The 21,642-nt window shown below is 46.9% G+C and overlaps 1 protein-coding gene across 2 annotated transcripts; it reads right to left on the reverse strand.

The window, feature by feature from the left end:
* Positions 1-779: 779 nt before the first annotated feature.
* On the reverse strand, positions 780-18,192 carry RHBDL2 (rhomboid like 2). Of its 2 annotated transcripts, none has more exons than XM_032973538.2 (8): positions 17,911-18,192; positions 13,969-14,218; positions 12,367-12,515; positions 7,721-7,833; positions 6,702-6,802; positions 6,062-6,122; positions 3,824-3,885; positions 780-2,443 (listed from the first exon to the last, which is right to left on the reverse strand). In XM_032973538.2, exons 2-8 carry the CDS (start codon positions 14,185-14,187, stop codon positions 2,252-2,254), a joined length of 897 nt encoding a protein of 298 aa, XP_032829429.1. In that variant the 5' UTR covers positions 14,188-14,218; positions 17,911-18,192; the 3' UTR covers positions 780-2,251. The 2 variants fall into 2 exon arrangements, with proteins under 2 accessions (XP_032829429.1, XP_032829430.1); XM_032973539.2 differs by lacking the exon at positions 17,911-18,192 and adding an exon at positions 14,989-17,171.
* Between the last annotated feature and the right edge of the window lie 3,450 nt (positions 18,193-21,642).

Raw genomic sequence — 21,642 nt, forward strand, 5'->3', positions numbered from 1 at the left:
ATGGCCCAGCTCGGGGCTGAGCCACTCGGCTGCTTCCTTAAGATGCGCTGTGGTGGGGAGATGTTAACTCGATCCGTTGATGTGCAGAGGTCGTGGGTGGGATCCCCCAACCCTAACGCCTGTATACAGTATTTGGAGTTTGCATGTTCTCCCCTCCACATGTAGAAACGTGCGTTTAAGAGTATTTGGCTGCTCTAAATTTCCACACTAATAAGCCACTATGTCGAGCTGTCATTTGTGGCCAGGTCGCTCATGAAAACGAGCTAAACAGCTCAGTGGGCATCACCTCGTCAAATATTTTTATTTTTTTAGGCTCAGCTCACGGAAATCCTGAGCGTTGCTGGGACCGTGCTCAGAGCCGGCTCAAGTTCACCGTGGCTCAGAGCCGGCTCAAGTTAACCGTGACTTCGCACCCGCTCACTTGAACCAGAGCTGAGCCAAGCCATGACGAAGCATCCAGGCCTCTTTGTGTTACCGCCTTGAGGAGGTTTGTGCACAGTCACCAGGCAGGGTGGGGGGTGGACGTTTTGGGATTGTGAAGGAAAGTGTGAGCCCAGGGCTTTGTGCTCTATAAACTGGCAGAGTGCTGTGTGTGACATGGGGAAGTCAGGAGGCTGCGTGAATGTGGAGCCCACTTGTCTCCAGGATGTGCACGCGTGCATCTCTTTGACTTCCCCCCCCCCCTTTTCTCCCGGCCACTCGCACACAAGTGGTGGCATTCGTGCCGCCTCAGCATTTTGAAAGATGGCAGTGGAAAAAAAAGCCACAGTGCCCCCAAATTTCCATGAAAACGTGTATTGTACGATTTACAAGTGACGACGACAATGGCACTACTTGTTATCCAAACAAGACATCGTAACGAACAGAAACTGAGAATGTAAACAGACGATACATAATTCGTTTTTTTTTGTCAGATCCGTCGAGCTATGCCAGTGTTTGTTTTTTTTTAACGATAATCTTCCCGACATAACCTACACGATATAATCCAAACAAAACTATAACTCGCCTTTTGGCCGTCCAAGGACGGGTGCATTTCAGTAAATCCGAAACTTGCAAGCGAAAATCAGGCCGCGACGTGATATATTCATTGCATGTGCAATTTGTAAGGCCGCGGTGACACAGACTTAGTTAATTTAAAGGTTATAATCCCTTGTTCATCATGACGTCCTTTGTACATTGATGTCTCAACAGCGTCACGGAGATCACGTGATGACGTGAGGGTTCTGCCTCTGTGGTGAGGGCTGTAAGTTGACGCTGAGGAGGGGGGGAGGAGGCGCCCCCCCCCCATGTGGAGTGACGTCACCCACTATTAATGATGGGGGGGGGGTGTCCATTTGGAAGACGTCACTTCTTCATAATTGATGTGGGGGCCTGTTCGATGTGGTGACGTCACCTGCTCATGATTATTAATGGTGGGGGGGGGCTATATGTGGAGTGACGTCATCCGCTCATGATTAATGAGGGGCGGGGATCCATGTGGAGGACGTCACCTGTTCATGATTATTAATGAGGGGGGGCTGGCCGACGTGGAGAGACGTCACGTGCGGGACACACAGACATTCTAGGCTCATCATAGTCGTAAATTCTGCATCGTAACCAGGGTTCGGCAACCTGTGGCTCCAGAGCCACAATGCGGCTCTTTAAAGACTGCTTCGTGACGTTATTAGGTTTTTAGGATCGCCGTCTCGTATTTACATGCATTGTGGCTGTTCAAATGTTGGGGTTTTTTTTTACCGAATTCGACAAAACGCTTCTTGTTATATTGGTTTCCGACCCCTGATAATGACATTGTATGTGAAAGCCAATTGTAGATCACGAACTATCTATATATTTTTTTTGTTACACTCCGTTAAAGCTATTTAAAAAAGAACCGTTGCAAGACCAGTTTAGTTCCAATACATTATTATTATTATTATTGGCCCAATCCAATTCTTACCGTATAAAAGATGAATACATTCACAACAATACAACAAAAATATAAACCAATCCTTGCCGGCTCAAAGTTGCACCACAGGGAGCAAGCAGCAAGTCATTGTTGAATTCCACTCCAGAACTACACGGAGCGCACCGAGCTCTTGTAACGTTGCACACCAAGACCGGTGGACCCACACAGCCGCACTGGGGGAGACTCGCTAGCAAATAAATAACGACGAAGTTGGATCTCCGCAGTTGTCCCGCGTTCATCACGGGCAAGGCAGATCGGTGTGGCCGCGCACGACAGGGTCGGAGGGGAGGAGGCTGTCCGGACGCTTCAACGGAAACAATCGACGGCTGGCGAGAGCCAGATGTTGAAGGCGACTGCGACCAGGGTGCAGATGGCGAAGCCGAGGAGGCACACCCAGAAGCGAGGGTCCTTCACGAGGCTCTGGTCGTAGCTGGTGAACACCACGTAGCCCATGGACACGCCCGCCAGCCCGCCCGCTATGTGAGCCACAAACGACACCTGCCCCCGAAGCGCTGTTAGTCGACATTGGTCATGATGGCAGCGATTTATTTTTTTTGCCAAACAAAATCGAGGAGAAACGAGCAAGAAAAAACAAAAACGAGGTCGTGCTAAAACTCCACGGCTGGATGGCGGTGGAAAGTGTTAAATTAAAGAAGCTTACTTGGGAGATCGGGGGTCAGGGGGGGTGGGACTGTAACACATTTCTGGAAAAATGCGTAGACCGTGACAACAGGAAAGAATCTTCCAGAGAAATTTATAAAAGTCGATAACAGCCTCCGGGCAACGAACTCCTTTTAAAATAGCATTTTATCTCAATGGGCTCTTGAGCTGGTTATAAATGACGTGGATGAAATAATGAATTAATATCGTTCTGCCTGTACAAATGTTACATTTCCTGTTACTCTGTACACAGCATGTTTGTAAGGGAACCCTGCGTGTACTGCTGGCAGCATTTGCAGGAGGGCGCTCACCAATCGTCATTGTCAATGTACCGTTTATTTCATCAGAGCCCCTTTGATGATCGAGACTGCGATGGACCGGCTATAATGGGTGGTTTTGTAACGCGAACTCTGATGGGGGTGGTGCATTGACACCGCCGCCGAAAGGAAGACTCCCCTGTTTGTTAATCCTGGCGATGTCTGGGCCCCCGTCATTCGGCATGCGGTGTGGGGGAATGCTGCCGACGATAACAAGCGGGTGAAGCCCTCTTTCTCTGACCACGTCACTTTGAAGCTGATGAAATTGAATCCATCGTACAAAGTACGCGTGTGTACGCACAGGGTTGTGGAGGGTATTTGTCTGCGTCGGTCAGTGCAGCTTTGTCAAGGCGTGTACTGACTGACTGTGTTTTGTGCGGGGAGCGGTGGTGCAGCGGTTAGCGCCGCGCTGCGCTACGAACCCGGCCACCCGAGTTCGAATCCCGCTCACGGCCAACACCGTCGGTGACGGTTATCTGAACCGGTCCTGGGCCTCCCCTAGGTCGGCTCGGCCTCAAATGAGTACCTGGTGCGGTTTGTCGTAAACATCGCCACTGGGGAGACAAAGGCGGTCGGGCGTGGTTACTGGCCACCCTCCCCTCGTGCGCCGTTGTCGGCTTTCACAGGGGTGCTGCTACTCGCTAACAGCACTTGCCCCAACAGTGCTGTTAAGGCTATACGGGAGATCTTTGCCTTGTTTAAATGTTGTGGCCCTGCAGCCTACAATAATTATAATGCTTGCCCATCCGAGCACGACGAGGGCTCCATCCTGCTTAGCTTCCTATACCAGACGAGTTTGGCTCGTGATTGCACAACACGGATTTGAATTTGTAAAGCGTCAACAGTTTCCTATCTGATTATGAGTGACGGGAATCCAAGAACGGTTCTGACAATGCCTCACCTGTTGCGCAATCTCTTTGGCAATAAATCTCCTGTAAATGGCCACTCCGACATCTGATAGCACTGTGTGGGAAAAACATTAATTGTCATACGTGCGGTGTAAAAGAAGTTCATCATACATCATCATGGGGGGGGGGGGGGGGGTGTAAAGAGCAGCGTGTACGCTGGTTAACTCATGCAGAACACCAGAAACAAAGTACTGTTGTATCCTCAAATCTTGTAACTTAATTTTAAACCACTTCCCAATGTCGTATCGACTGCAAACTTGGTATACTTATGTCATACTGATGACAATACTATATTCTATCATGAAAAATATAAAATATATTTTTAAACATTATTTTTTTACATGTTATGTTTCGGCTTGGGTTTAATTGTCCACGCTCAATTGACGTTGGCTGTAAATCACCACGCTCCCCTTACTTACTGGAGTCGTGGAGTTCTTCCATTACTAGTACGGTACATTTCATAAAAGCGTGTTTTCAAAAAAGTTTTTAAAAAATATTACTTGTTCAATTTTACATCTGGCCACAGTGTGGCACTCAAAAAATATCTGATTGTAACCGGTAACGAGGAACGACTTGATGGCTGTGCTCGCAAACCACCCTCGGTGAACGGAAATGTACAATCATGCGGTTCCTGCAAATTTGCGGGGCAAAATACATTTCCCGCAATATTTATTTTATTCATTTTTATTTTTCCTCCCTCCAAATTGCATCGCCGCTGCCGCTGTCCACCGCGATCACGCCGTTGGAAGGTGTCACCAATTTCGAAGTCTCGCAGAGGAAGTGCATCTCCACACGTTACAGAGCAGCTTCTGGAAGGCGATAGCTCTAACTCCTTTCCGAGGTCTCTTTCATTGCCTCTTATCTACACGCCCTTCTGTGCGGCGCTCAAACTGCATTTTTATTTTGTTTAATTATTGGAGTGAGACTTTTACAAATGAAGTGGTAAGCCACATATTTTTTTTTACTGTGATGGGTTTGTTTTTGTGCCGCCGTTGAGAGAATGAGGTGAGACCGTCAACTTGCCACACTTGAGAAACAACCTTGTGCGATGGAAACAAATAAAAGGCTTTTTATACCCCTTCCCGCCATTAATAGGGGAGGTGTTAAGATGTTTAAACGCCAAATAGACCCATCTTTTGCAAGGCATCAAGTCTGCATTAACCACACATCATGCATGTGGTGGTAAAACATGCACGCACTCGTGCTTTTAAAATGTACGTATTGCTCTTGAAATTGATCGACAGCCTCCTTTTGTGGCCTTGTCTAACAGTGGCAGAACGGAGAACAACGCCAAAAGGCGGACAACTTTGTTTGATTAACGGGGTTACCGAACCATTGTTATTTATTTAATAATTTCAACGGGGTGAAAGCTCACTAAGCCCGCGGCTCTCTCTGCTGTTTTTTTCCTGGATGTTTCTGTTGCGTGTAGTCACTTTAAGATGTTCCTTGTTCATGTTTTTTTTGTTGCGGTTGCACCTGAGTAAAGAGCCGCATGGCTCACAGGGTAATACCTAATACATGAAACTGTCAAGGGAGAAGTTGAGAGTCACAGGGCAATACCAGAGCAAAAAAAGGAGGCCTTTGCAGAGAAATGAAGGTTAAACATTAAATGCCGTAAACCTTATACTGGAAGTGAAAGTTATTTTGGAAAGGCAAAATTTTTACGCAGTAAAATACATTATATTGACTGAAGTAGAAACAAAGATCAACAGCATGTGCACTTAAGAGTATTCTGCAAAAGTTATTGTGTGGGAAGTCCAGACTTAGTTTGTTGTCCTTCCCCCTGCACCTCCGATTATCACGGCTGGCTACATACGGTGTGAAAGAAGTTCAACATACAGTACATGCATACCTTCCATGCTCTTTTTTTTCCTTAACTTGAACCCAGTTTTACGGTTAGTTTCCTGCGGTATTATTTCCAGATGGTGCAGTGGTTAGCGAACTGCGATATGAACCCAGTAACTCAGAGTTCAATTCCTCGCCATGGAACAAATCGGCGTTGAGTTTTACCCAAACCTGGACAAAGGCTGAAAATCACTCAGAATCACAAAGTCGACCAGGGCAGTTGTGTCCAACCGGACGAGTTGCCTCAGGCGACAGCGGCACTGTTGGCCGTGTCGAGTTCCAAGCCGGTATCTCGGCGAATTAATAAAAAATCATCTGGTACAATTGTTTTTTTTTTCCACACTGACGTTGATCACCAAGGAAAGGACATTGAATTGTAACATTACCTATACTGCCGATGAAGAGAAGTCGGAATACTCCAAACAGAGGCTTCATCTCCTTAAAATTCTGCAAGGCAAATGAAACGTGAGTCGTTATAACAGAGTAGACTACAAACCACAAATATCGTCTCTTTGTCAGGTGCCACGCAGTAGGTGGGAGTGGTGGTGCAGTGGTTTGCACCACTGTGTAAAACCTTGCGAACCGAGTTTGATCATTGGCCACTGATGACATCGGTGGTGAGTTAAATCTGAACTTGTTCTGCGTACCCCTCACTAACCCTCACTGACCAGCATGACGTTAGCTCAAATAACCCCTGCGACCTTCACGGCTTGCGGAGTTCCTTCATCCAGCAGTGGATTGACAAAGAGCTGTAAATAATTATATTACTCCGCGTAAAAGCAAAACTCATTGTCTTGCAAAATCACTCGTAAAGTAATCCGCTGTTGATGATGCTGTTGTTGCTGATGATGAGAGTGATACTGGAGATGGTGATGCATGATGATGATGTTGAGTTATAATGATACCCACTTAAACGGTAGCCAAACTCTATCCCAACCGAAATGGATACTCCGGGTCGGCTTTACTGCAACAACCGATGCAGCGGTGAGCGTCTGTGGATCTTCACCGACGCGTAGTTGAACTCACCACCACTACGTTCATGAAGTACCCCCCAATGAGCGCGTAGCCTCCGCCAGACGCGCCGACCAGCTGAACACACGGGTCGAACACGGAGCTGGCGAGTGAGCCTGCCCACGCCGACACGGAGACGAGACACCGTTTGGGCCGGTCACGCAGCCGGCCCCACACACGAGGCTTCGTTCATACGGCGGGAAGCAGACCAGCAATGTTTTTACGTTCATGTCGGGGTTGGTCGGTGAGCCAGTGGATGACTTTAACGAGTGGCCTCGTGGCGATTATCTCGATTGCTGCCGGCGAACGATCGAAATCTGGCAGTGTCGGTTCCGCGGTGGCCGCGGTCGCTCTTGTGGGCTATGATGAACGGTCCCATCGGTGTAAATAGATGGCCGTTTCTGCCACGTGTGTCGTTCTGACGCGATTCCACTGGATGCGGACTCCGTTGGCCGACTGGATGAGGTGCGTTCCGAGTGATTTGGCCACGGGGCGGTGACATGGCCGAACGGCAGCGTGTTTGCTGTTTGTTTCGAGGCCGACAGCTACCGTGCTTAACACTGTGGTTCCTATTAGCCATCGAATACATGCCGTCTGCTTCGAAGTGGACATTAAAGACCCCGCAGCTTGGTTTGAATTAGAGTTGGCTTCGTGTGCCGGCGTTGTTGTCCGAATTTGATAAATTACCCCGCAAGCTACTTAGTTGGGTAAAACCACATTACATCGCCCCCCCCCCCCCTACTTACTGGCAGACAATACTCATCTGTGAAACATAGCACCCCTTGCGGTATAATGCTGGCGATAATATCAAATGTACCGATACTTTGATTTTATTCGTGATTTTGATGATAGGCCGCTTCGGTAAGACAAAATTAATTCCTTAATAACACAACAGAACATTAAATCAGGGACCCTGGTGGGGACTGGCTCAGTTGTGGCCGCCACCGTCACTGCCTTGTCCCACACCAGCCTCCAGAACACGTGACACGCGAGAGGGCCTGCCCGTGTGTGGTGTGGTGGGACAGAGGCCTCACCGGCAACTACCCCCGCCAGGTACACGAGCCCCACGCGATGGCCCTTGTGCACCAGCTCCAGAGGAAGCCCGAGAATCAGCTGCACGATTAAGTTGTTGATGATGTGCTGCACCCTGCGTGACCACCACCAGCAGCAGCAACAGCAGCAGAGGTCAGTGATGCCCTCCACATCGGCATCAACATCAGTCATGAACCACCTTTATTAGCTATCGATTGCTACGTCCAGGAAATGTCTGACTACTTCTCCAAGGAGAGTCAAAGTAAATATATATTTTTTGGATGCCATCCAAAGCGTCCATCGTCACATTACATAAACATGACATTAAATTACAACAGCGAAAAATCTTGGAAAAGCAGTGTGCTCGACAGTGGTGGTGGGGACGTTGCCGACCAGCTTCGGTTTTCGTTGCGTCCACGGGGAGGAGCTTTTTTTCCACAGCTCAGCTTGGTCAAGCGTGGCTTCAGGTAACAGGAAAAACAACAAACATTGGCCTGTGGGTTTTTCGCTCACTATTATAGAATTTACTTCCTACATACAAAATGCTCGGTACAGTTTCGGCTGAACATTGCAATGCGGGACCTGCTTCAAAGTGAGTCTTGAACCTCGGTAGGGCTCTCCTGGATAAAGAAAGGGAATTATTACCCATGACGTTTGCAGCCCTTTGTCAATCCATTACTGGATGAATTTCTTCCCCGTGCCTTGTCACTCGTGGGGGATGTTTGACCATACTTCACCAAGTTGGTCAGCGTGGGTTTATCGATTGGGAGACGTTGCAGATGTAACTTGCCAATGATGTAAGCCATGGCCAGGAATCAAACTCAGGTACCAGGTTCACAGTGCAGTGTGGTAACCACTGCACCTCCACTATAATTTTTTTTATCAAGACCAGAAGAAAAGAAAATAATATTTTCTCTGAATTATAAGACACTCGGGAAAAGTAAGACACATCCCCATAACTTGTGCCCATTGTCAATAAAGTTACAGAAATCTGGTCTCGCACATATACATACACCCCTACCAGATTACATGGTGGGGGGGAGGGGGGCTATAATCCTGAGAATAGGGTAATACTCAGCACCCACAATTGTTCTTATTCTGAAGTGAAGCGATTAACATGTGGCACCGCGAGCCTTGACGAAAGAGCGTTACCGATTGAATCATTGTCGCTGATGCGAAACCCCGGCGTGAAGGGGGAGGGGGTGACGGAGGAGCTACACACGGCCTCTCTTCAATTCGTCTGTTGTGTAAATTCTTGCTGAGCCAGTTCAGCCCAGCGTCACTGCAACCGCCCCCCTCCCCAAGGCCAAATAACAACGGGCGACTACAACTGAAACCTGTTCTTTGCTTCACTGATCACACGCGCGCACTGCACAACGCGTTAAAGGCGTCGCCGGTTCGCGTCCTCTTATTGCACGCACAGAAAGTAGTTCATGGAGGCCGCATTGGGAACTGACGAATTGAAAAGATTCCAGGCCAACCAACCCGACCGTGCGAATGGGCAGCTTTTTTTTTTAAAGGTTTCTCTACCACCGACGACATGCACACAGCACGGTATTGATGTAAGGACAGTACCGCGGACTAGCGGTCACAAGTGGTAATAACAGGCAAAGGAGCAGACGGGAACGATCTGGGATCTTCCGGAAGGTTCAAGAACCAGCGAGAGAGTTTGAAAAGTAGGGGCGTGGCCAGGGGTGGAGGGATGGCGGCGCAGGAAACAGCGGGTGTGAACTTAATACAAAATAATAATTAAATTATGGTTTCAGCCCAGTCACTGATGGTAATAAACTAGCAGACAATATACCTCCATATGTCCGTTCCTCAGCATACATTTTTTTGTTAAAGTCATCTTTAAGACATCCCATCATAGACACAACCTTCTTGAAATAGATATCAGCAGTATTGGTTCAACACAAGCAAATTCTGGAGCTGTTGCAACATTTATAATTGGGTTTACTCTCCAGCACACCGGTGTGCTGAACTAATAACTAATTTGGATGTTTTGTTTACGGGACAAACCTTAATGCGTTGGCTATGTCGGGTGGTGGTGGGTTTAACGACACATTTATATTTACGCGATCTAACCGTCCCAAAAAAAACCTCTTATGGATAATATTGGTAGCGAAAGCCTACGTGTTAAACTGATTATGAAGACACTTTTGAATGAGGAAGCTTTAAATTACACAAATGATCAAGCGAGGTGGTTATGTGTTTTCTTTATAGTTAAACAATAGTGCTGTCTGTTGCTGGTCGTTTAGGATTGTTTGGGTCTTTGAGCCAGTCATTGCTCAGCAACTGTGATTTAAAAAAAACAGACAGATTTACTCTCACAAAGACCCAAGCTCCAACAAAAAACAGCAAAACCTGAAGTCAGTCAAATGCCTTAACCCGTGGGCGGCTTGCGAAATCATGTATCTCTGGCTTGTGTAAAACACATGCCTAACATCGCTCACGTGTGTTCAAACGTCTATGCAAACTGCAACGGTGACGCAGGGCACGCGATCAGCTACAGTTTTAAAATAAAACAATAAATAAAACAATAAATAATAAAAGAGGCCCTGGGTCAAGTTGCGGAAGAACCTGGACTCTCTCTCAAACTATCAGGACGGGGAAGAACGTCTGGATTGGGCAGGTCGTAGTGCGAGGGAATGGCTTGCTGAAGGAGGCGATTGCGGGAAGATAATTTGGGAAAAGACGAGGAGGAAGAAAAAAAATGCGATGATGTGCAACAAGGACAGATGTAGAAAGCAGCAGAGGAAAGGATTATCTACAGACCAAGCACTTAATGAACGGATGATAATAAAGCGAGCGTTCGAGACGATGGAACGTGTTTTCCACCACGACTCATGACATCAAGCGGCATACCGGGCCACCACGCCTGTATCTGTCCGTCGCATCTCTCTGCCATCTCTCTTGTCGATTTGTTTGCCTGCGACCCCACGCGTGTGGATCAGCGAGGGGAGGTGGGGAAACAATCGTCGCCCGCGGTGGGTGAAGGAAGCCACTGCGGTGCATCGCAGTCTCACGAAACTTTGCAAGACCAGGCACGCACAGGGCCCAATTAATATCTGTAGAGTCCCTCGAGGTATAACTGTACCACGGGCAGTGTCAGTGAACGTAGCAGAGTAGGAGAATGGTCATGCTAATAATACTACTAATAACGTCCTCTTTTAATCCGAGGTCTCGCTTTTCCTCAAGGCTCTTTTGCAGGAGGAAAAATACATATAATAGATGACGGTATGGGCAATGATCCTCATTCAAAGCACGTAAAAAGGGTCAATGCTCGTAAAGTTATATTGTCTATACTTTCCCTGTTCAGATTTGTTGTGATGTGTGTGTTGTTGGTTGTGCTTTTCGCGCCACTGCCAATGCGGTATCACCTAAATAATTTGTTTTCTACTTCCGAACGGTCCTGCTTGGAACATTTGGCTAATTCTTTGTTAGATATTTCTACTATGTGTGTGGAAGCTAGGGTTACCTGGTGAAAAACTACGTATACATGTGGGAAAAAAAACACTAAAACGGTCTATTAATCGCCAATCAACTTCCTGTACTGCTCATCCTCTGGCCACCTCATAGCCCTGCCACTTGGGAATCTCACACACACTATGTTTCACATGATTTCAAAGTTCTGCATGACAGGCATCCTCTCATGCTCCTATAATAATAATGTCCATTAATTATCGAGGAAAGTTTCAATGGTCCTGCAATGGGATTTTTGGCCAAATTCGTTCATGAAGTGTTTAGCATGTGGCTGAAAACCCATAGTGCCTGTGAAAAACCCACACAGAAGACAGGATAACACTCAGAGCTCTACAGGGACAAAATTAATCCACTTCGTGGACTGCCATCTCTTGACCACCTCGTAGCCCAGTGGGTTTGGAGTTTCACCTTATCTCAAATTTGAGATCTACCAACCCTCGCTTCGAAAGCTCTGGAATACAGATGTGCACCCCACGTGTAATCCTGGTGGAAAAGACGTGGTTCTGTTCTGGTCCGAAGGCCAGCACAGTCGGAGTAGAGCCGGGATGATCAGTCAATTAAGTCAATTAATGATAAAAATTTTTATCATTAATGACACTTTTGTTGGGCTCTTTTCCCAAAGGTTGGAAACTCCACAACAAGCCACGCCCATCGTGATGCAGGTGACACCGCCCATGACAACACCAAGCCCTCTCTTACAGTAACCGTATAATCGGTACAGTAGTCGGTCGTCCATCATACAGGTTTTTTGGGTTGGATTGCGTAAATATATAAATGTGTCGTTAAACCCACCACCACCCGACACAGCCAATTAGTAAGGTTTGTCACGTGAACAGAACATGCCAATTCGTTACTAGTACAGTGTTCAAGAGCCAAGTCGCAACATTTACAATCTGAGTACGACGTTTCGCCAGTAATTACAACTAGCTTCATTAGGCGACAGCCAGATTTGTGGAGAAGTCCTCCTATTTCGTTTCTTAAATTTGTATATTTTCGCGATCTAACCCAAAAAACCTGTATGATGGATGATATTGGTCGTGAAAGCCAACGACGTGTTAAACTGAGTCGTCGGTCACTGAAATAATCGGACATCCCAGCTCTAAGTAGAAACATTCCCACCACCAGCACCACCACTCCAGCGACCGCCACCTTCGTTGGGACGTACCCAGCATGCACCAGCATGTAGGACACGAAGCGCCAAGCCTCCTGCCGCCGGTCGGGCCGGTAGATGAAGGGACTGTTGGAGATACCAGAGTCCAGCGTGATCCACTGCTTCTGGGGTTTCCACACCGCATAGTAGATGAACACGCCCAGCTGGAACGGCAACACGGCAACAGCGTGACGCGAGGTGACCCCGAGGGGACGTCAGCACCGTGACCGACAGTCGCCGTTGCTTTTTGCGTGAGGACACAGCAGGATCGCATGCATCGACACAGTAAATGCTCCTGTACGTGCAGACACACTTGTTTGTAAAGTGTGCACGGGTGGGAGTTTCAAGGGTTTTCTTGCATAGGGTGGTGGCACATTCAAGACGTATAAAGCCCCTTTGTCAAACCACTGCTCCTCCTCATGCTACGCAGGTCAGTGTGCAATGGTGAAGGGCAGGGAGCACTGCCTTCTGCTGACCACCACGTAGACCTGTAGCCATCTCTGACAACCTGTTTGTGCATCGTGGTCACCACCATCCTAAGCTCTGAGATTGTCACGAATTCGGTCCCCTTTCCTGGTGATACTCAGAGGCACGCGCGTGCTGTCCACCGATATGCGGAAGCTTTTTTTCTCCAGGTGCCCTCGTTTCCCCTGCTATGTAACAAACAATGCAAGTCCAAACATCCCAATGCAGGGCCCTTCCTAAGAAAAAGAGAGAGATTCCTGAGAAATAGCGAGGATTTCCTGGAGGAAAAGAAGACAATTGAAGGGAACAAAAACAGGGAAAGAGCTTATTGGCTCCCAAAGACGGTCGAATGTTTAAACATTGAACTTTTAAAGTTTGTACCACACCCGTGGCATCTTGCGAGACGTAATCAGGTTTGGGTTGAGCTATCGTGCTAGCAAATGTGATCATATTTCGGTAATGTATCACCACGCATCGCTTCCCTCCGTGTTGACCCACGTGTTTCCGGCGTAAAAAGCCCAGCTGCGTCGCGTGTGGCAATTTTCTAACAAGGATTAGGAGCAGTGTTTGGTCATCATTCTTTTCACTTTAGTCAGAGCCCTCGTTGAGTCGGCAATAACCCGTGGAGTTTAAGTCAAGTCTGATTCTGTGGATTTCGTCTGGTCGATGACTACAACTAGCAGCAGTGTTGTTTACTCTTCGTCAATAAATATCGGTGTGAGTGGGCGCTCAACAATCTCCCCCAATATTGATCAGGTCAGCCCATCAGCGAACTCGGTAATAATGTTTTTTTTATATACTGTACAAAAATGGCCAATTTCCATTTTTGGTCTTACTCAATGCACTGCAGTCACTGACATTCCTAAATTATCTTAGTCTGCATCAAATGTCAAGTTTATTTGTTTTACCAGGCGAGAACTCACGATACCAGGATAATTGCATTTGCAAGAGTGACCTGGGTGGCCAAAAATATCATAGTAAATCGGCTGCAGCACACCTTTAAAAAAACCCAAGAACAATATTTAAGTCTCTGTTAGATAGTCTTAACCACAGTCACGCATTGATGATTTGCATCCACTCGTAGTGATCGTCGACTTAATTTTTTTTTTACAACACTCCATCGACGAAAATATTCCGTCACCAATTTCACACCTCTAGAAGGCTGATGAGCATGATGAAAATTGGCGGCGGCAGGCAGTTGGCCCTCTCCAGGTACTTCTCACGGATGTCGGGTGGCAGCACCCAGCGAGACAGCGACTTGTGCACCACGTGGCATCGCGGGCAGCAGGTCGACGCTCCCTTCCCGGGCGAGACGTCCTCCGCGTCGGCCTCTGGGTCGGCCTCTGGGTCGGCGTCTGGTACGGGTTCCATTCCTGCGAGAGGGGGATGCGGGTGGCGAATCCTGGGGGGGGGGGGGGAGGGCAGATGGTTACCACGGAACGTTGCCCTACGCAGGAGATCGAACACTACATATGTATGAATGTATGTTGAACTTATTTCGCAACTGAGCTTGTGTGATGTAGAGGTCGCCGGTTTGATCTCCAGGTGCGGCAGTTGAAACAATGTTGCAAGTTACTTGAATCCCCCTCCCCGCAGTATCAATTAGTACATCAGAATTGTTCGACTGGCAAGTCGCGTTTGGTGGGGTAACAGGAGGGTTACTCCCAATTCTTCCAAGACATCGAGCCAGTGTAGAAGAGTCCAAACACCCTTTAGAAAGGCTCTCTCAGAGCTCTCTCGAGTGGACGTCCTTCTACCAGCAGTGGTTTGAAAAATTAATTGCAAGGCTGCGCATTTAGTATCTCACCTCTTTATCCATAATCCACTACAACATTACAGAATAATCTTCAAACTATTTTGTTGTACTGCACTGAATGGGTCACATGGTGCTGTTTTTTGCCTCTATTAGCGGCAACCCAGCTGGATTTGTTTAACATGCCACACTACTTAAAATACTCAGGGAAAACCGGTTTAGCTATTTCCATATTCAACATTTACCAAAATGTTACAACAACAAGTATGATTGGCTAAAACACGATGTTGTATGTATGTTGAACTTGCTTTGCACTATATTTATGTGTTGAACAAGACGCTTGTAGGTATGTTATTCTGTTACCCACATTTCACCACGACAGCGCATACATGCATTTATTGTCAACACAATACTCGTACCAACAATGCTCTTGTCGCCTGCCGTGAATGCGTCAGTATCCCCCCTTGACCTGTAATCCATAGGCGTCTGTTGTTAGACGAAGGCCCAGTTGGACCAGTTTTACCTAAGGGGTGGGGGAAGTTTCCAGACTGAACTTTAACCTCCTGCCTAGGAATCCAAACTGCCCTCTGCATCGTAGCTACGGCGGGGCAGCATTGTGATCAAGCACCCCGCAGGCAAGGGTGGGTGGATCACAAAAATGTGTGGAACTCCAAAACCCCGTAGGCTGTGATGTGCCCAAGAGGTAACAGTCCACCAAATGGGTTAATTAACCTGTCCTTTCATCATGGGACCTCCTTTGCAGTACCAAATTTTCCCCTTTTGTTGACTTTTCAGTGTTATCCCTGAGTGTATAGAGGGACTCCTCTACTTACGAACATTCGACTTTCATACGAACAAACCTGTCCGTATGTCCAGTTGCCTGTTCGGATCGAGGGTCGTAAGTTAAACCGCCGTGCGGTGGTGGGATCTACATCTACACAACATGACGAACCAGTGGCATCTATATCTGCAGGAGATTATACAACTTTTAAATCCATTACCCGTGTTTAGTGTACATGCCGTACAACATGTATGAAATCGACAGGAGTAAAGTTGGACTTACGAACAAATCGACTTACGAACAGACCTCTGGAACCTAACTCGTTCGTAAGTAGAGGAGCAAGTGTACTTGTATGTATGTTGAACCTCTTTCGCAACGTACATAGCCAACTGCGCTAATTGCAGGTGTGTGGGGGAGGGGAAGGACAACAAACTGACGACAAGAAGCCGTCATCTCGTTCGTAAGTAGAGGCGTCACTTTATAATTTTCCCCCAGGTACTTGTTTTCTCCGCAAATCAAAATAATTCTTAAATAAATGGAACTTTCGCCTTTGTTCCATTTTTTTGTTCAGCACAAGACCCTTCCTGAAAAGTAACCTGAGGCTCAGTGAGGCTTTTTTTAAAGACCATCATCATCATGAGGCTTGATCTTGCCACTGCTGGATGAAGGCCTTCCCAAGACATCGCTGTCCCTTGCGGTTTTACGAACGATGCAGCAGCAATTCTCGTCTAGGTCCAACACATCGCTCAGTCCTCTCGATGAACATCCTCTCAGATGCATTAAATTCCTTGGCTGCCACTCCATCGTTCATCTCTGACAACCACGGACCATTATCCCTTGTAGTGAAGTGTCCTTCCTGACCGTGCCCACTCACTCTTGTGAACAATGTGATGTCTCTGACTCACTCATGTTCCTATTTCTGCTTTTCATTGTTATTTGAAGCATACAACCTCCCCATACCTCATTGCTTACTTAAACTTTTTAACAATATATTTTGTAAATATCTACGTTTCATACAATACATATATAATACGATCAGTAAAAAGGGGCGACTGGTGATACCATTTTAACAGGGCGAACTGTTCCGATGTTAACGTGCATATCTCAACGGTCACTTGTATAACGCTTTATAAACTACCCTTTCAGCAATTCTCCATTCTTGTTTTTCTTTTCATTGACCGTTGTCGCGTTGGGGTTGCAATGTAAAGATTGCGGTTTGCTTTAGCAGTCGGAGTGGCACGGTGGCTTGACAGACGGGTTCGTGGCTTGGCCTCTTGTCATTCACAGGGGCGTGTGCGGTCACGGGCCAACCACAAACTTCACAAAGAGCAGTGGAGAAAGCACGGCCGGTGATACGTTCAGCATATCAGTACCGTGCACATACGAGTAACTTGGAGGCGTTCTTTGTCCACTTTACATTGACTTTAGCGTCAAACTCTACGGGGAGGCAATGTAATCGGTGCACTCACGGAGAAATATAAGTGGCGGACGTGGCTCCTGTGATTGTTTAGCACGGGACCTCTTCAACGCATTGAAGAACTTTAGGCTGATCTTTCCGCGCGAGAGAAATAAATCAACCTTCGGGTCATAAGTTCTAGCTGCCTAAATAACAACAAATTAAAAGGTGAGATTGGATGTGTCAGTCACCCAGCCGGGACCGTCTAATAGTACGTACACACGGTAATACTCACAGAGGTACTATATTACTTACATTGTACTTTAGCTACAGTGCAAGTTTGTACTTTACAAATCTAGGTAAGATAACTTTGGCAAGACCACCGAGTCATATCAAATGCTGTACTCAAGAGGATATAATTAACCCAAGCAGAGTTTTGATACAATAGTTTTTTCAAGAGTAAAGCATATCATTACAACCATTTTGTTGACATAATAATAATACATTGTCTATAAGTAGCTACATGTATAATGTTAAGTGTGTGCAAGTAAACAGTTTTTCCTCAATCCACTGCTGGATGAAGGCCTCCCTACGCTCCGTCGGTGGTGGTGGTGTTTGGCCATACTTCCCCACGCTGGTCAGTGCGGGCTGGTGAGGTGGGGTGGGGGGTGCAGGACCGGTTCAGATATCACTCGCCACTGATGTTAGCCGTGGCCCGGTGGCCACTAATCGAAGCCAGTTCGCCAGGTTCGTTCCGCAGTGCGCTAACATGTGTGCCACCGCTCCATCATTAGCACGGCTGGCTACGTACGGTGCGAAACGAGTACAACGTACACACACATATATATACAGATAATTACTACTGTGCTCAGTCGACCTAGTCGACCTAGGGGAGGCACAGCACCGGCTCAAATATTCGCCACTGTGTATTGTCGTGAGCGGGAATCGAACTCGGGTCACCAGGTTCGTCTCGCAGTGCGCTCACCACAACGGCACCGCTCCCCGTCACTTTGTTAACACACACACACAGCAGCCAGTAGCAGCGCTTACCACTCGCACGCAACACAACGAACCCCATCGCAATGGATCGATAAAACAATCGAACAGATGGACAAGCGAGAGGGCACGATGCGAGAACGAACAGGTGCGCTGTGGCGGTCCTACCTGGCTCGTGTCTCGAGGCGATGTCGTGAACGCACGCACTTACACACCTGGGGGCGGGATGGGCACGTGTTCGCCTAACTCAACTCTATTGTCCCGACTGTCGAGAACCCGGTGGACTGTGACGTCACAGCGGCGAGAGCGCTACACGTGACGGGCTCGCGACAAAAGTGGGCAATTATTGACGGGTGGGCGTGGAGGGCGATGGCGGTGGTGGTGGTGTTGGGAGAAGCATCAGGGGTTGGGTCTGGCCAACCCACCTCCCCCCACCCTGTCTCTTCCCAAACCCAATTTAGCCACGATTCTCTTAAAAGCTTTTCGTGACTGCAGGAATTATTTGGGTCTTTCGGTAAAGTCACGTAGATAGGTTCAAAAATAAAATAAAATGAACGAACTACGACGTTTCGATCGCAACACACGCGACTTTACCGAAAGACCCAAATAATATTAGCCACGCTTGTTTCACGAATTACGATCGTGGCGACCCCTGCTGTTTTAATATTGAACTTAACGCAGTCAATGAGAATGGCCCCTTACCAGGAACAACGTAGATGAGAGGCGACGTCACGGTCAATGGCCTTTTATAAAATAAATATATAATAGATAACGTTTCAGGCAATAGCCCTTTATAAAACAAGACGATAGGTAACGTTTTGGGCAATTGCCCTTTATAAAACAAGATGATAGGTAACGTTTTGGGCAATTGTCCTTTATAAAACAAGATGATTGGGAACGTTTCGGGCAATTGCTCTTCAGAAACGTTATATAATAAACCACGATTGGGTCAGTGCTATGAAGGCAGTATTATTGACGAATGTGTTGTGGGTGTTTTGGTTATTTGTGACACTATGAACGCAGCAGCAGCATCATCACCAACTAATTTGTTTTCAAATAAGTGATGAGAGCTTGAAATACAGAAAGAGAGGCACAACACGCGCATGTGAATTATATCAAACTATAAAAAAAAAGGTTTGGACAGGACACGTCTTTGATGCACGGCGGTCAAAGAATAATAACTCAGTGGCAGCCAAGGAATGGAACGCGTCAGGGAGGAGCGTGCGTCGAGAAAATGGAACCGCTAAGTCAGCTGGTGGCCAGGTAACTTGGTGAATTTTCGCATCGCAGGATCGTGAGATATGGCGACCGCGCTTGGGTACGGGACCAGCGGTGGTTTGATGGATTGATCACGGATGCTGACGTTGAGGGCTGCCGACAGATACATCATGATTATGACGATAGCAACGTCCTTTGTTTACCCATGCAAGGATCAGTATTGAGTCCAAGGGCTACGTATGTTTTTTTTTTCCAAGAGGGCCCGTTTCGTGAATGCGACTGGCTTCATGTGGGGGCAAAGATCGCCGAGCATCCAATTAGCGCGCTTGGCTACGTACGGTGCGAAAGAAGTTCAACATACAGTATGCACACACACACACTCTCAAAAATCCCCACGCATAGACGAGACGGTGAGATAGCTCCGTGAACCGAATCACCCAGCATGCGAGCCCCTATTTCATCGGTTTCTGTGGAGCTCGGCAGCTTTGCGCCTGGATAGTGCTCGGATTGATTGTGATTGGTTGACCACCGCGCACGGCGCGTTGTTGAGAGGCGGCTGGGAGGCCTGAACGATTGTTCCACGTGGTGGACAGCAGAGGGCAGTCCTGTAAAAATCCATCGTATGGTGCTGAAATATGGCAATGACGATTCAAAATTTTTTTAAAAAAAGTCAGCATAACAAAATAATAGTGCACGCCGGGACAACAAAAAAAGTATACTTTTCAAACGAAAATTTTTTAAAAGGTGATTTTTTTTGTTTGTTGTTAAACGACATTCAACAGTGTAAAACAAAATCACCAAAGCCTTTGTGCGTTATGACAAAAACCATGAGCGGTTCCTGAAGAACTGCACTGCTGTCCTGTTGTTGTGATCTGCACTCTGTTATTACATCAGCACCGTGTATGACGAGATAACCCGTCATGCAATCTGTCTTTTCGTGGCAGTTCATGCGTCTTGGATTGTCCAGTTTCAGGTGATTATTGCAGTCTTCATATTAACGGGGAGATGAAACAGCATTGCCTCTTTGAAAGATCGACCAGGGCTACAGTAAAACACGACACAATATAAAGAACACAACGCTTAAAAATATAATAACATGATGCGTTTGGGTGGATCGATAATGGGAACACAAAGGTAACGTGTGGTGATGATGATGATGGCACACCAGTATTGGATCAGACATTTGTGACGATGTGTGACGAGGGGGGGGGGGGTTGAGAAATGTGACGTCACATCAAAATGCGCAACTTTAAATAAATATGGAATTGTTATAACAACACTAATTGTTATAACAACACTCCTACAACATCAGAGTGCAGCGCCACATTAAATACGCACTACAATGACAATAGTTTAAAGCGATTTGAAGCATATTCTTGGTTCTTTCGGTAAAGTCACGTTGACTTAACGTGACTTTACCGAAAGAACCAAGAATATAAATTGCTGCAGTCACGAAAGCTTTAAATCGATTTTAAGCATGTTTTATTTTCAAAATGGAAAAATGGTTTGGGGGGGGGCAGAGCTTTGTGACGTCATATTTGAGGGGGGGGGGTTTGACTTTTTGTGACGCCGTGTGACGAGGGGGGGGTCAAAAATCGTCCAAAATCGCGTGACGTCATTTATGGATGGCCCCGTAGGTCTATGGGTATCTGTGTCAGTCTGCGTGTCTATGAGTCTTTGTGTATGCTCATGAGATAGACATTTAAATAAAGGATACACGTGCGTTTTTGAGCTTCTGCGTCTCTATGTCTGTGGATCTCTAATGTAAGCCTGTGTGGTTCACTTTGTTCGGTATGTGGGTCTCTACGTTGTAGTCTAAGTATACCAGTGTAATTGCCCGTCATATGACGGTTTCATACAAATAACATTTAATGAAATAGACTACAATTTAAAGATTGATTTGAATTTATTTCATCAAACATTTATCGATATATCACATTTGGTGTAAATTGACGATCATCTCCCAAAAGTTTTCCTTGAGATGAATTGTGTTTTTGCTGGATTCGGTATTGATGTGAATACATAAAAATACTATTTATAAAAACTGGAAGGACAGGTCGGTGTTCAGTCATTTTCGCAAAAAAAAATGTGAGGTCGCTTTGATCAAAATTAATTTGCACAGTCACATTAACTTACCGGATTCTGAATTGATGTGAATTTGAAAAGAGTTTTTGTTTGACAAATTTTTACTGTGTGAGCAAAAGTCATCAAAGTGCAACTTCACTGAGTTGGAGCGAAACGACCACGCAAAATGCAAACTCCAAATATACGGTACAGCAGCAGGCGTCAGGAGTCGGGATCGAACCCATATCCTCCCGCATACCAGGCGAGGTAGTTAACATCTCCTAGCCACCGCGGCGCCCCATTCAAAGTTGACTGCCCTGAAGCGAACTAAAGCAAGTTGACAGCTTGTTCGGCAGACGTTAATAATGGTGGTGGGTCTCTCTTCGTCAATCCCGTGCTCGATTAAGCCCTCCCGAGTGCAGGGGGGCGGGTGGGTGGGGGGTCCAGTTGTTTGACTATACTTCACCCACGGCGGTCAACAATGACACCCCGCCGTAGTATTGCCTGTAAACAGACTGTTGGGGCAAGTGCTGCTAGCGAGTGGCACCTACGAATGGCCGATACTGTGGCGCACCAGGGGGTGGGTGGCCAGCACCACGCCCGCCCGGCCGCCTTTGT

Source organism: Petromyzon marinus, chromosome 51, assembly GCF_048934315.1.
Source record: "Petromyzon marinus isolate PM22_M1 ecotype Great Lakes invasive population chromosome 51, UKy_Petmar_22M1.pri1.0, whole genome shotgun sequence".
Taxonomy (NCBI): Eukaryota; Metazoa; Chordata; class Hyperoartia; order Petromyzontiformes; family Petromyzontidae; genus Petromyzon; species Petromyzon marinus.

Excerpts from the sequence above, each read along its gene's own strand:
- RHBDL2 (XM_032973538.2), bottom strand. The coding sequence starts at position 14,187 with ATGGAACCCGTACCAGACGCCGACCCAGAGGCCGACCCAGAGGCCGAC. Across the intron at positions 7,834-12,366 it reads TACATGCTGGTGCATGCTGG|GGTGCAGCACATCATCAACA; the intron begins GTACGTCCCAAC and ends GTGGTCACGCAG. Across the intron at positions 6,123-6,701 it reads ACTTCATGAACGTAGTGGTG|AATTTTAAGGAGATGAAGCC; the intron begins GTGAGTTCAACT and ends TTTGCCTTGCAG.